This window comes from Coregonus lavaretus, assembly GCF_964263955.1.
Source record: "Coregonus lavaretus genome assembly, chromosome: 26".
Classification (NCBI taxonomy): domain Eukaryota; kingdom Metazoa; phylum Chordata; class Actinopteri; order Salmoniformes; family Salmonidae; genus Coregonus; species Coregonus lavaretus.
The window spans coordinates 15611284-15626768 of record NC_140013.1 but is presented as its reverse complement, the minus strand read 5'-3'; the positions used below and the strand labels follow the sequence as shown (position 1 = coordinate 15626768).

Below are 15485 nucleotides of genomic sequence, written 5' to 3'. Positions count from 1 at the left end.
AGCCCGGAGCCGGAGCCGCCTCCGAGGAGCAACACCCACCCAGCCCTCCCCTATTTGGGGTTTTGAGGCGCGGTCGCAGTCCGCGCCTTTAGGGGGGGGTACTGTCACGCTCTGGCTCCGGGACTTTGTATTTTGAGCCAGGGTGTGTTCGTTTTGGTTGTGTTTTGTTTGGTTGGGTTGTCATTGGTTGTGTTTTCCTTGTTTGGTCAAATGACTCCCAATCGGAGGTAACGAGTGTCAGCTGTCGGCTCGTTATCTCTGATTGGGAGCCATATTTAAACTGTCTGTGTTCACCTTGTGTTGGTGGGTTTTTGTTCCTTTACGGTCATTGTTACTGTGGACTTTACGAATCGTCTATTGTTTTGGTTTTTGCACTTTAATATAATAAAGTCAATCATGTTCGCTCAACACGCTGCGTATTGGTCTACTCCTTTTGAAGACGATCGTGACACCACCCAACTACCTCATCCCCATATTGTTATTTATTTTTGCTAATTTGCACCCCAGTATCTCTATTTGCACATCATCTTCTGCACATATATCACTCCAGTGTTAATACTAAATTATAATTGTAATTATTTTGCACTATGGCCTATTTATTGCCTTACCTCCATAACTTACTACATTTGCACACACTGTATATAGATTTTCTATTGTGTTATTGACTGTACGTTTTGTTTATTCCATATGTAACTCTGTGTTGTTGTTGTTTTTACCGCACTGCTTTGCTTTATCTTGGCCAGGTCGCAGTTGTAAATGAGAACTTGTTCTCAACTGGTTTACCTGGTTAAATAAAGGTGAACATTAAAAAAATAAAATAATAATAATAATAAGGACCAGGTGTGTGTGATTGAAGACAAGACAAATGGAGTGATGATAAATGGATCGGCAGTAGCTAGTAAGCCGGTGACGCCGAACGCCGAAACCTGCCTGAACAAGGAGGGGAGGCAGCCTCGGCGGAAGTCGTGACAAACAAATCCTTTTTGATAGGAAAAGGTTGTGCCATTCAATTCCCTGTATGGGCATTGATGGACAATGAGGTGTTTTTGATGGAGTTTGAAGAAATGCTTTATAATGATGGAATAATACACAAACCTTTAGACAACATTTGTGACTTGAGCACTCTAACAGACATGAACCCACACAGGCCACATTCATTTGGAGACTAATATGTGTGTTACAGTGTCTGCGTCATGAATGACACCCAATTCCTTTCATAGTGCACTACTTTTGACGAGAGCCCTATGGGCCCTCGTCAAAAGTGGTGCACTAAATAGAGAATAGAATGCCATTTGGGATGCAGTGTTTTCATGGGTGTTCCAGAGGAGAGTGTTAAGGCCCAAGTTATAGGGATGCTTGTCATGACTCATGACCATGTCACACTTAGGGATGCAGTAAAAAGGTTTCGGCACTGAAGTTCATTTTTGTTTGACATCAATCTCTGTGAAGCATAGTTGGTCGCTGATGCAATAAGAAGGTTGGCTTGGTGATGGAAGTGATGACTTCGCAAAAGACTGTTTTAGGAACACAATGTTTCTGACCCCTTTATAGACTAACACACCATTTTGATGAAATTAAATCAACCATTAATATTGAATCACCAATTGGACACACATTTGATTCATCAGTGGACGTTCTCGTACAGCGCTTTGCTGTTAACTGTAATGACTAGGACCAGGAGTATGTTCTGACCACGTGACCTGGTTAGGAAAAACTAATGGGCCCTACTTATAGCCCTAAAATTGGAGTACAGAGTTCTTCCTGGTCAGGCCATGTGATCAGGAATTCCTCTGGCCCTAGTAATGACGATTCACCACTGACACTCTTTATACACAGGTTGTCCACTATGCAGCAGACCTGAGTGTTTAAGACCATTCCAGAACCATTAACATGTGGTACATCTAGGCACATGTCCCATGTTGTTCCATGTTACAGGGAGCAGAGGCATGATGAGGAGACAACATGCCTGAGTGCTTCTCCAAGGAAAGTCAATGTTTACTACCCATCTGGAGAACACATCAGAGTCGAGCTGTTTCAACTACTTCCTGGTTTCTGCTAATCCCTAGTCCATATGGGCTTTACACTGCAGGCTACTACTGGTAATGACAGTAGCACTGATACAGAGTCAGACATATTTTCACCCCCCTAATGGTTAATCTTATGATTGGGTCTAAGGTAATCTGATTCCAGATCTGGGTTTAAGGGCAATTTCTATTCAACACAGCAGTCTCAGCTCGTGGGAATGCCCCTCTCCTCATAATGAACTAAATGCTACTTTAATTAGGTAACATCCACTAGAAGAGGCTAAGGGGGGTCAAAGAGGAGGGCTGTCTGCCGTATAAGGAGCCTTTTCATAACCGGCACATAGATTAATGTGATCAGGTTGAAGGGCTGAAAAACCACATGCCAATCCATTTAGACCAATCCGCTGCCTCGCTGAGTGAGGATAAAGGATTTTCCAGCATCCCCTGTGGTGGATGACATATTCAGGAAGAAAATCCGAAACTATCGTTCTAAACCCTGTTCTTTTTTTCAAAAGACAGGCTTCTTTCTTTAGTGGACGTTTCTCAATACCTGAATAGTAATAGATGCAGCGAAGGTTTGGAGGGTAACATACTTAAGGTTCGCCGTGTGAGAGGATTTCAGCAGGAAACAAAGGACATCTTTCATTCAGACGTGAGGCTGAGACTGGGAGTTGGGTTGGGGGTTGAATGTTGTCTGAATGTTATTGTGTGACAGTCTTGACCTGAGCAGAAGAGGCTTGGTCTGCGTGAGAGGCTGACACGCACTTCTGTCTCAATGGCCTCCTGACAGCTGTTTGGGGAGGTGTCCGCCCATCCCCCACCTTTCAACTCCCACCCTCCACTCTCCGAGGATTAACACCATCCTATGTGGAGGGTCGCAGACGGAAACATTTAGCCCTAGCATGCTCTGTTCCAGAATCAAAAAGGATCTGTTATTTGCCCTTGAAAGCTGTTACAGAGCACACTAGCCCTGGAACATGGCTCCTACAGACTCCCACACCATTTCTGAGATGTCTTCAGTTTATCTCTTCACTGGTGTACAGTGCTCAAACCCTCACCCCGTGTCAGGGGTCAAAGGCTAGGGGCACCTGTTGACACCTGCACCCCCTCAGAGCAACTGGGCCTTAGTACTGTCAGCTAATTCAGACAACTCAGCTAACTCAGCATGTTTCTGTCAGAACAAATAGGCAGGGTTTTGATTTTACGAATTGCCTGTACTGATTGTGTTCCCTGTGTGTGTGTGGTCTGCTAAGCTTTTTTGTGTCTCTGTCTCTCCATGTGTCTCTGTCTGAAGAGCCTAGAAGAGCCTGCAAGAGGACATTTGTGGATGACCTATGCCTGATCCCCCCCCCCCCCCCCCCACACACACACACACACACACCACACACACCCAGGAGACCCAGCTTGCCCTCTTTCTCACCCTGACAGGCCTTTCCGTCCGGGCCCAGTCGACTGCCCTCGGGGCATTTGCAGTAGAAGCTTCCAATGGTGTTGCAGCAATGTCCCTCACAGCCGCCGTTAGCAGTCAAGCACTCGTTGACATCTGGGGAAAGAAGGAAAGACAGAACCTCAGTATTCACAGCCTACAAACTGCACTGTCAGCAAAACTGAACCCAAATCCATTGTAAACTGTGGAGCTTTGGAGCTTCTCCTTCTTTGGTTGAATCATTCCCCTCTGTCTTGTAAGACATTTCTCTCTCAAGCATAAAGGAAGTCTCTCCAAACTTTCAGTGAGTCCATTTTCTTCCCCTCACTTTGTAGACGTCCCAGCTGTCCAACAAAGGGTCATCTATAATACAGACCCAGTAGTGCTTTAATGACTCTGTTTCTAGAGAGAAAACTAAACCATGTCCTAACCTCAGTCCTGTTGTTCATCTGCTGGGGCCAATGTAGCTGGAAGCTAGGTATAAGGAACAGGGGAAGCTAGCTAGCTACATAATATAGCTTACATATGCCATACGCTTTGGTTAGGAAGAGCCTGGCAAACTCATGTTTTGAGGTTCAGAGTCACTTACTGTATGTCCAGTGTAAAACAGGTTAAACCAAATGCACTCTTTTCATCACTCCACAGACAGATGCGTGTACTTACATTGTGGTCATTACATTACATTAAATTACATTACATGCATGTGAATGTAAACAGGCATTTCCAATTCAATTACGATGTTGACTGAGTCAGTCAGGCATGACAACTGTTTTCATGCTCTTCTCCTTCTCTCGCTTTCTATAATTATTGTTTATATTTTTTAATGGTTTCCAGCTTGTTGCTGCCTGGTTGTTTACCCATGTTCTCTTGCATTGATACTTCAGGCTCCTTGGTGCTGGTATAATGACTCCTATCAGCTTGTGCATCACCAGTGAGGAATGTCTTTAAAAGATATATAATTCAACACAATATACAGCTAATATGATCAACATGTGTGAGAGTTATTTTCTCATTCAGATATTTGAGCTTGCTCCATTTCAAACCCAAATGTGCATAGAGTAATGTTAAATGTTTGCACAATGTCATAGTTTGTTTCCTCACTTGCATATGGAGTAGCATTTAAGCTTTCTAGCTTAATCACTCCAGCCGTTGTTAGATGGATCTGAGTTCCACCATGGCTCACTATGGGGACAAACAAGAGGTCGTTGTCTTCTGTGTGCTGATCAAACTCTGTGTGGTTTGAAGTCCCTGTAGATGAGGTGTATTGGGACAACAGCTTGTTGTCAGTCAGTACCGGAAAGTGTGACAGAGGTGTGAGAAGTCGCTAATGCCTGTCAAGGCAATCTCAGTCACACACACATACACAAGCACACATACACACGCACACAGACACACACACACACACACACACACACACACACACACACATACATACACATACACACACACACACACACGCTGGCCAATCCTGACAGCATCCTATGAGAAGTGTTCCTCTGGTGGGTCATATCTTATGGTGGAGGAAGACGTTTGACATTCTGTCCCTGTCTGTTTGCTAATGATTTACTGTGAACTCGTGGCTAGAGAGAGAGAGGTAAAGAGAGGAGAAAGACAGAGAGAGAGAGAGAGAGAGAGAGAGAGAGAGAGAGAGAGAGAGAGAGAGAGAGAGAGAGAGAGAGAGAGAGAGAGAGAGAGAGAGAGAGAGAGAGAGAGAGAGAGAGAGAGAGAGAGAGAGAGAGAGAGAGAGAGAGAGAGAGAGAGAGAGAGAGAGAGAGAGAGAGAGAGAGAGAGAATAAGGAGTGGAGCCAGCTCTGAGTTAGCAGGGTGTTACAACCATTTGGCTCTTTTTTGTTTGTGTAGATTGAGACCACATGACAAATCAGGGTCTCCCAGTAGCAACACTGTGTATGTTGGAACACAGATAACTACTGAGCACAGTCTTAACTCCCTAACCACATCGCTGCCCGTGGCTCTTCTCTTTCCTATCTGAGGAAAGCAGGAAGCACACCACATTATTACCGTAACCGTATAATAATTATGGTCATTAATGTTTGTTTAGGCCTTGCAGCTGAGACGTTGACAATAAGGAAGTCTCCTTTTAATTCCCTTTTGAACTTCTAAAGCTTATGCAAAGGGAATCTAAAGAACACACAGCAAAAAAACGACTAATACAACAGAGAGCACTGAAAGACATACAAATGCTCTAAAAACATGAATGTGCCTTTGGCAATAAAAGATAAGCAGGCTGAGAGCTTGCCAATCTGCTCCTGTTGAAGTGCTCAGTGAGTTTTCACACACACACGTGCATGCTCACACACACGTGCAGACACACACACTGACAATGTTCCAGAACCTCTCTGGCCTAGCGCGGAGGGAAAACATCCATCCAACAAGACAAACTGTACAGGAATTCCAAACAGACATTAGAATGATACAGCTCCTCCAACTCCGATAGAACAACACACACACACACCCGTGCACACACACACACACACATGCACACACACAGCCACCAGAGCCCCTGTGCTGCTGTACAGAGACACTATCTATCAAACAGCAAATTGTGTTCTATGTCCCTACGAAGTGTTGTCGGTCCTGTCAGAGTTTGGTAGCTGGCCATGTCATTATCATTGCACAAATATTATAGGCCGCCATACAGAAGACACACAGCAGCACAGCCGTTAACTGTAATCAGTAGCAGGTGAGAGCAGCAGACAGACTGTAGCTAGACATAGACAGACAGAGACGGATAATGGAACTGAGTCACCGGTACAGGCAGAGGGGGAGAGAGGGACAGGAAGGAAGAGGAAACAAGACAGTGAGAGAAATAGAGGGAGGGAGAGATAAAGAGAAGCAGAAGGGACATACGGATGGAGAGAAAACAGCAGTGAGAGAGATGGGGGCAGAAGGATAGAGGGACCAAAATATGTTCTTTTGACTAACCCAGCAGAGACCATATGTAACAATCCCTTATGGGTTGAGAGTGCCTTTACTGCATAGAATTAAGGACTGGTGTGCTCAACTCTGAATTATTTGGATAGAAGCAGTGTCTTTGCTGCAAGGTTAGAAGTTCATAATATAGCCTAAAACCAACTAACACTGATTAAGGCTGTTGCTGAAACACGTCTGTTCATCTTGGCTCCTAAAAATGAATGAAATCGTTCACGTCTTTTTTCAAAGAGTGTGGCTGGCAATGTGAAACTCATCAGGACTATTTTCCACTGCTGGAATTAGGTCATGTCTGAGCAGCACCTGAGAAACATTGCTTACAAACACGTAATGGATGAGATGTGCAGGAAGTGTGTTTGACTGGGTAGTACTGACTATGACAGGAATGTTGTATCCCTGTTGGTGGGCTGATCTCTATTCTGAAGTCAGTTTATCAATGCTTTCACATGCATTTTTCTACATGTAAATAAACATTGCTATTGCATAACACAAAAATATTACCCAACAGCTCTTGGACGGGTTGTAAATGTGTATGACTGCACGGCCTCAGAAACCAAGGATGGGTCGCCATATTGTCATCCCAGGCCACACCCACACTTGGTTTCTAAGGACAAGCAGGGTCACTTGGGAGAGAGAGAGAGAGAGAATAAAAGGAAAAGGTACCCTTGTTACCATTCCTACTTCAACCCTGCCCTACACCACCTCACCAGAACCTGATCGACCCCTAGACTCTACCCCTTGGAACTAGATCTGAGAGGATTGGATAGGTGTATCCAAGGGGTAAGAGGAAAGGTGGAGCTATTCCTTCAAACGATCCGATCTTTTCAGATGTACTTGAGATGTCTATGGATAGGGGTTGCTAGTGGTAGATTTGGAGCTCAACATTTGAGAGTGAAAGTAGTAGTAGTAGGACCTCCCACCCCAACGCTGCCCTATACACCACCTCAACACACACTGCTCAACACATACCAGTCAACACACTGCTCTACACTACCTCTACACACACTACTTCAACACACACTACCTCAACACGCACTACCTCAACACGCACTACCTCAACACGCACTACCTCAACACACACAGTGCTCAACACACACTGCTCAACCCAATGTTGGTTCACCACATTCTTCCTCAGCAAGCGTTATGTGAGGAGCCCTGCCCAGCTTCCCTGCTCTTTTCATTAACTCATTGGGAGGTCACATCAGCCTCTGACCCCATGACCCCATCCTCCAGAGATGCCCACTTTGTTCCCATTGGGACTGCAGACACTAATGAGCTCTCAATAACAGGTCCCCATTAATCATTATTCTCCAAGAGCCAGGAGAAGGAATAATCTAGTTGGCAGATGTCTTACATGCTCAATTAGCATGTGCTGCTGCTGGGAGAGAGGAGAGGACTATGAGAGAGGACATCAGTGGTAGGCAAGAACTCAGGAAGTTATCCATTGTCTCAAGCAGGAAGTGGTGACTAGTAATAGCAGAGACGGAAGAGGAAGTGAGACACCCTATTCGCTGGTTCAATAACAGTCAATGAACTAAGTAGACCAGGCCCAGCTTCTATTGATGCATATGGGAGACACACCCAGTTAAGTACACCGGAACAGACATTTTTTTTTCAATGGTAAATAACCTGAGTGAAGCAGTGCCTTAGACCGCTGCGCCACTCGGGAGGCCCGTTTATTATCTATTCTATTGCCTAGTCACTTCATCCCTACCTATTTGACATACACTATATATACAAAAGTATGTGGACACCCCTTCAAATTAGTGGATTCAGCTATTTCGGCCACACCCGTTGCTGACAGGTGTATAAAATCGAGCACACCACCATGCAATCTCAATAGACAAACATTGGCAGTAGAATGGCCTTACTGAAGAGCTCAGTGACTTTCAACGTGGCACCGTCATAGGAGGCCACCTTTCCAACAAGTCAGTTAGTCAAATTTCTGCCCTGCTAGAGCTGCCCCGGTCAACTGTAAGTGGTGTTATTGTGAAGTGGAAACGTCTAGGAGCAACAACGGCTCAGCCGTGAAGTGGTAGGTCACACAAGCTCACAGAACGGGACCGCCAAGTGCTGCATAGCGCGTAAAAATCATCTGTCCTCGGTTGCAACACTCACTACCGAGTTCCAAACTTCCTCTGGAAGCAACGTCTGTACAATAACTGTTCGTTCTTGTGCAGACGTCCATACAGAAGCGAGGTCCATACAGAAATGGTTTGTCGAGATCGGTGTGGAAGAACTTGACTGTCCTGCATACAGCCCTGACCTCAACCCCATCAGACACCTTTGTGATGAATTGGAACGCCGACTGCGAGCCAGGGCTAATCGTCCAACATCAGTGCCCGTCCTCACCAATGCTCTTGTGCCTGAATGGAAGCAAGTCCCCACAGCAATGTTCCAACATCTAGTGGAAAGAGTTCCCAGAAGAGTGGAGGCTGATATAGCAGCAAAGGTGGGACCAACTCCATATTAATGCCCATGATTTTGGAATGAGATGTTCGACGAGCAGGTGTCCACATACTTTTGGTCATGTAGTGTATCTACCTCAATTACCTCGTACCCCTGCACATCGGTACTGGTACCCCGTGTATATAGCCAAGTTATCATTACTAATTGTGTATTTATTCCTCGTGTTATTTTTCTATGATTTCTCTCTGCATTGTTGGGAAGGGCCCATAAGTAAGCATTTCAATATTAGTCTACACCTGTTGTTTACGAAGCATGCGACAAATACAATTCGTTGCATATCAACAGTTGCAGCTGACATTTTCTTGATAGTTTGAGCATCTATAGATCAATTTGAAGAATTCAAAGAAGTGTGCAGCCAAAAATGTCTGTCTATGTAGCTATTGTAGCTTTTATTTAAGTCTACCTCAGATTTATAGTACAGTAATTATCAGTCTGATTCCTCTGGACCAGAAAGTGAGTTTTTGAAAGAGGTCAGCAAAACAAGCAGCTGTTAGTTAAATCCAATATCAACACATTGGTTAATGTAATCAGAGCTATGTGCCGCAAGGCCTCGTAAATCATGGTATCATTTTCAAATAGTGTTGGACTGAATGATACTCAGGAGGGCGAACTCTTAAAAAAACACCCATATTAAGTGCTAAGAAAAATACATTCCCATTCATATATTGTATTATGAATGACTCCATAGAGTACACATGAAACAATTTGCTTTGAGGCAGTCTATTAGTGTGGTGAAGTATTTGGATCTGAACAAGCTGATCCAAGACCACACAAGCAAACAGTTGGTAGCTGTTCAGTTAAAATCACATGATGGGAATGGCTGTATAAGATACTGTTTATGCAAGACAAATGTCAAGGTAAAAGGTGTCAATCAAAGACACAATGAGAAGAAAGTTGATAATTACAATGACAGCTGAGGATATGGTTAATACTATGAGTGAGATGTAAGGTGTGAAGTGTTAGTGTATAAGGGCTGAAGTGTTGCATTATTACATGTATGAGGCAGAGTGGCGTGAGTCAAGTTAATATCCAGTTGGGTTGTTTAACATATTAGTTAATTAATATGGCCATGATACAGGTCCTACATCTGGGTCCTTGAACTTGATCAATATAAATTAACCCTTTATGGGACATAAAGCATAGTTATCCTTGACATTTCCAGTCGGCTGATGAGATGGCGTAGTCAAAGTAGGTGGCCAGCAGGCTGCACTGCTTCATGGAGCTGGGTGTCACATCAGTGCCTGTATCCCCTGACAACGGCCATCTGTTTTCCCCTAAGGGTCGGACCAGGCCAGGTAATCACGAGTCATATGACATCAGAGTGTGGAGGGTTTTACTTATGGATGCCATGTGGCCTGGGTTGGTGCCAGAGGGCAACGTTAAGGCAACATAAGGGCAATATTCCTTTTGGCACTCAGCTCATCCCTTCTTCCCAGCCTAATTTGCTACACTTTTGTCAACACTATACAGGTGACATACTCCCTCTGAAGCCCCCTTGGACCATGCGGAGGTCATACTGTGTGTGTGTGTGTGTGTGTGTTTACATATATACTGTTAAGATAAGTAGGTCTCCATTGAGACAATACAGTACATCCAGAGTCTAGGGGACTAACAGGTCTGAATGCCATAACACCTACCAAACATGCTTCAGTCCTGCTTGAAATACAACATCCCATTTATCATCCTTGACATCCACCAACCATAAAGCATCCTGTGACCAGGTGGGCCTACAATAAACCCACTCCCTGAACCCCTCAACTCTCCTGGGTCTCTTACACCTGGGAGTCCTTCCTCTACATTAACCTTGACCTCCCCTCCCAGCTCACTGTCCACCTCCCTGACCTCCACTGCACTGGGTTGATCCACGGGTTTACAAAACCCACGGGCCGCCAGTTTCCCATCCCTGCTCTGGATCATTAATCAGCCGCTAACTGAAGAACTGAAGGACGGACTGACCCACACCGGTTAGGGCCATTTGAGGAGGTGATGGAGTTTCTAGAACAGTTCTGTATGGAGACAGATAAAGAAACACACAAGACTGTCTCCCTGATGCAAGAGCTGTTTCTAACGACAGTATGAGCCTGGCTGTAGCCACAGTGTCTTCTGACAGATAGCAAAGGTAACTCCACTTGTTGAGGAAAAACACACACAAACTATCTCCTCTCTCTCACGTCAGGGACACCATCATACAATTTGGATGCGCTTGTGCTTTCACGTCGATGGAACAAGTCCATGTATAAACCTGTAATAAATGGAAAGTGTTTCTCCCCTGATAGTTCTCTGACAAATGGTGATTACAGCTTCCCATCACGTCCTGGAACAGAACAGACAGCCGGTGGAACAACACTCCGGTGCTCTGATGGTCTTACATAGACCACAGGCCCTCCGAGAACTCCCTCCTGCTAATCTCATTAAGTGTTATTGCCATTGCTGGCCCGGTCCTCCCCCCAAATCCTTCCCCCCTCCACCCAGGAACATCTCTCTTCCTTCCCCCAGAAGACTGACCTGTTTGAAGTGCAAGAGCACCAGATAAATCAGGTCCTGTGCTGCTGAATCCTAGCCTGTTAAGTCTCTCTTCACGCAGTGGACCACTGATGTGCAGCTCTATGGAAACCTGTAGGTCTCAAAACTCGGAGGACAGAACCGATTCCCATACTTTATTTTATTTTTCAACTCCTCTGAATAGCTGGAATTTGAACCTCAGAGAGGAATGAATTGGATTTCCTGCACACTGTATGTATTGAGTTCCCACATTTCATTTGTAACAGTTTGTTCGACATATGTAGTCTGGAGACTAAGGGGAAAATATTGATCAGTTGTCATAGCAATATCTGATTTCTAACACATCCTATAGATACAGCCTTTTTTCTAGAGAGAGTAGAAAAGGAAATACAAAGTGAAATAAGAAGTATTCTGATATGATTAGGCAATGGCGTCGTTATTTTCCCCGAGAACTACTAATCAAAAACAAACACAATTTTTATAATAATAATATGCCATTTAGCAGACGCTTTTATCCAAAGCAACTTACAGTCATGCGTGCATACATTTTTGTGTATGGGTGGTCCCGGGGATCGAACCCACTACCTTGGCGTTACAAGCGCCGGGCTCTACCAGCTGAGCTACAGAGGACCACCATTTTTGACAGATTGTTTGTTGCAATGATAAATTATGAAAGGCGCAAGCATAGTAATCTGATATTTCATAACTCAAACATCCGCTTGATAAACAAGAATCCCAGACAGAATTCTGTCAGAGAGAGACAGTAGCTATGTTTCCATTAAGTTGTCCAGTGATTTTTTTGTCGACATTTAGAAAGTTTGCATATAGAAAATAGATGTGACAAATTCCTGCTAGGGCGCGTTCCCATTTAACTATCTTGTGTCGTTAAAAACAGCTGGATGTAATGACATCACAACTAAATATTTATAATTTTTTGCAAAAACCTACACTGTCAAATAAAAATGTAATGGTTGAAGTGTTTCCATTACCCATTTAGGCAAATTGTGCATTAATAAATTAGTGACCGCCTGTATGCCCTCCCACCTACACTACCAGTCAAAAGTTTGGACACACCTACTCGTTCAAATTTATTCATTTATTTTTACTATTTTTTACATTGTAGAATAATAGTGAAGACATCAAAACTATGAAATAACACATATGGAATCATGTAGTAACCCAAAAAGTGTTAAACAAATACAAATATATTTTATATTTGAGAATCTTCAAATAGCCACCCTTTGCCTTGATGACAGCTTTGCACACTCTTGGCATTCTCTCAACCAGCTTCATGAGGTAGTCACCTGGAATGCATTTCAATTAACAGGTATGCCATCTTAAAAGTTAATTTGTGTAATTTCTTTCCTTCTTAATGCGTTTGAGCCAATCAGTTGTGTTGTGACAAGGTAGGGGGGTATACAGAAGATAGCCCTATTTGGTAAAATACCAAGTCCATATTATGGCAAGAACAGCTCAAATAAGCAAAGAGAAATGACAATCCATCATTACTTTAAGACATGTCAATATGGAACATTTCAATAACTTTTAAAGTTTCTTCAAGTGCAGTCGCAAAAACCATTAAGTGCTATGATGAAACTGGCTCTCATGAGGACCGCCACAGGAATGGAAGGCCCAGAGTTACCTCTGCTGCAGAGGATTAGTTTATTAGAGTTAACTGCACCTCAGAAATTGTAGCCCAAATAAATGCTTCACAGAGTTCAAGTAACAGACACATCTCAACATCAACTGTTCAGAGGGGACTGTGTAAATCAGGCCTTCATGGTCGAATTGCTGCAAAGAAACCACTACTAAAGGACACCAATAATAAGAAGAGACCTGCTTGGGCCAAGAAACATGAGCAATGGACATTAGACAGGTGGAAATGTGTCCTTTTGTCTGGAGTCCAAATTTGAGAAGTTTGGTTCAAACCGGCGTGGGGGTGCTTTGCTGGTGACTCTGTCTGTGATTTATTTAGAATTCAAGGCATACTTAACCAGCATGGCTACCACAGCATTCTGCAGTGATACGCCATCCCATCTAGTTTGGGCTTAGTGGGACTATCATTTGTTTTTCAACAGGACAATGACCCAACACACCTCCAGGCTGTGTAAGGGCTATTTTACCAAGAAAGAGAGTGATGGAGTGCTGCATCAGGTGACCTGGCCTCCACAATCCCCCGACCTCAACCGAATTGAGATGGTTTGGGATGAGTCGGACGGCAGAGTGAAGGAAAAGCAGCCAACAAGTGCTCAGCATATGTGGGAACTCCTTCAAGACTGTTGGAAAAGGTGAAGCTGGTTGAGAGAATGCCAAGAGTGTGCAAAGCTGTCATCAAGGCAAAGGGTGGCTATTTGAAGAATCTCAAATATAACATATATTTTGATTTGTTTAAAAAAAAATTGGTTACTACATGATTCCCTATGTGTTATTTCATAGTTGTGATGTCTTCACTATTATTCTACAATGTAAAAAATAGTAAAAATAAAGAAAAACCCTTGAATGAGTAGGTGTGTCTAAAGTTTTGACTGGTACTGTATCTGTTTCATGTCCCAGGTAGCCTGTGAAAGCCAGCATGGCTAGAACACAATAATTGACACATTTTTGCCATATTCTAATAATTCTCATGTGCCAACATAACGCCACGGTCCGTGCCATTGTGAAACTTGCACTCCTGTAGATCTGAAATAATTGGATGGTGAAACTTGCCAGCCAACCAGAAAAGCAAGGCGAATCAATTCAGGCATTCTTGAAAGTCCCTGCAAATAAATATAATTTTTATAGTTGAAAAAAATATATTTTGCAAGCAGTAAGCATGACATCAAATATATTTGTCAATCATCATTTACTCGAAAAAAAACACAGTTTCCATCATCATTTGTCACAATAAAGTTTAAACAAAAGATTAATCCATCCCTGTCAAACAGATACAAATGTTGTCGATCTTTCGAAAATGTCTCCTACAGTTGAAGTCGGAAGTTTACATACACCTTAGCCAAATACATTTAAACTCAGTTTTTCACAATTCCTGACATTTAATCCTAGTGAAAATTCCCTGTAATAGGTCAGTTAGGATCACCACTTTATTTTAAGAATGTGAAATGTCAGAATAATATTTGAGAGAATGATTTATTTCAGCTTTTATTTATTTAATCACATTCCCAGTGGGTCAGAAGTTTACATACACTCAATTAGTATTTGGTAGCATTGCCTTTAAATTGTTTAACTTGGGTCAAACGTTTCGGGTAACCTTCCACAAGCTTCCCACAATAAGTTGGGTGAATTTTGGCCCATTCCTCCTGACAGAGCTGGTGTAACTGAGTCAGGTTTGTAGGCCTCCTTGCTCGCACACGCTTTTTCAGTTCTGCCCACAAATGTTCTATAGGATTGAGGTCAGGGCTTTGTGATTGCAACTCCAATACCTTGACTTTGTTGTCCTTAAGCCATTTTGCCACAACTTTGGAAGTATGCTTGGGGTCATTGTCCATTTGGAAGACCCATTTGCGACCAAGCTTTAACTTCCTGACTGATGTCTTGAGATGTTGCTTCAATATATCCACATAATTTTCCTTCCTCATGATGCCATCTATTTTGTGAAGTGCACCAGTGCCTCCTGCAGCAAAGCACCCCTACAGCATGATGCTGCCACACCCGTGTGTCACGTTGGGATGGTGTTCTTCGGCTTGCAAGCCTGCCCCTTTTTCCTCCCAACATAACAATGGTCATTATGACCAAACAGTTCTATTTTTGTTTCGTCAGACCAGAGGACATTTCTCCAAAAAGTACGATCTTTGTCCCAATGTGCAGTTGAAACCGTAGTCTGGCTTTTTTATGCTGGTTTTGGAGCAGTGGCTTCGTCCTTGCTAAGCAGCCTTTCAGGTTATGTCGATATAGGACTCGTTTTACTGTAGATATAGATACTTTTGTACCTGTTTCATCCAGCATCTTCACAAGGTCCTTTGCTGTTGTTCTGGAATTTATTTGCACTTTTCGTACCAAAGTACGTTCATCTCTAGGAGACAGAATGTGTCTCCTTCCTGAGCGGTATGATGGCAGCGTGGTCCCATGGTGTTTATACTTGCGTACTATTGTTTGAACAGATGAACGTGGTACCTTCA

General features: G+C 43.4%; 1 protein-coding gene across 1 annotated transcript in view; it reads right to left on the bottom strand.

The window, feature by feature from the left end:
• The window catches only part of LOC311101914 (uncharacterized protein), a gene marked incomplete at its 5' end in the record, with an annotated part of 95681 nt that overhangs the window by 49429 nt on the left and 30767 nt on the right, over positions 1-15485 (bottom strand). The window contains 1 exon segment of the mRNA XM_084143157.1: positions 3445-3567. Within this exon segment, the coding sequence (XP_083999283.1) occupies positions 3445-3567 (123 nt within the window).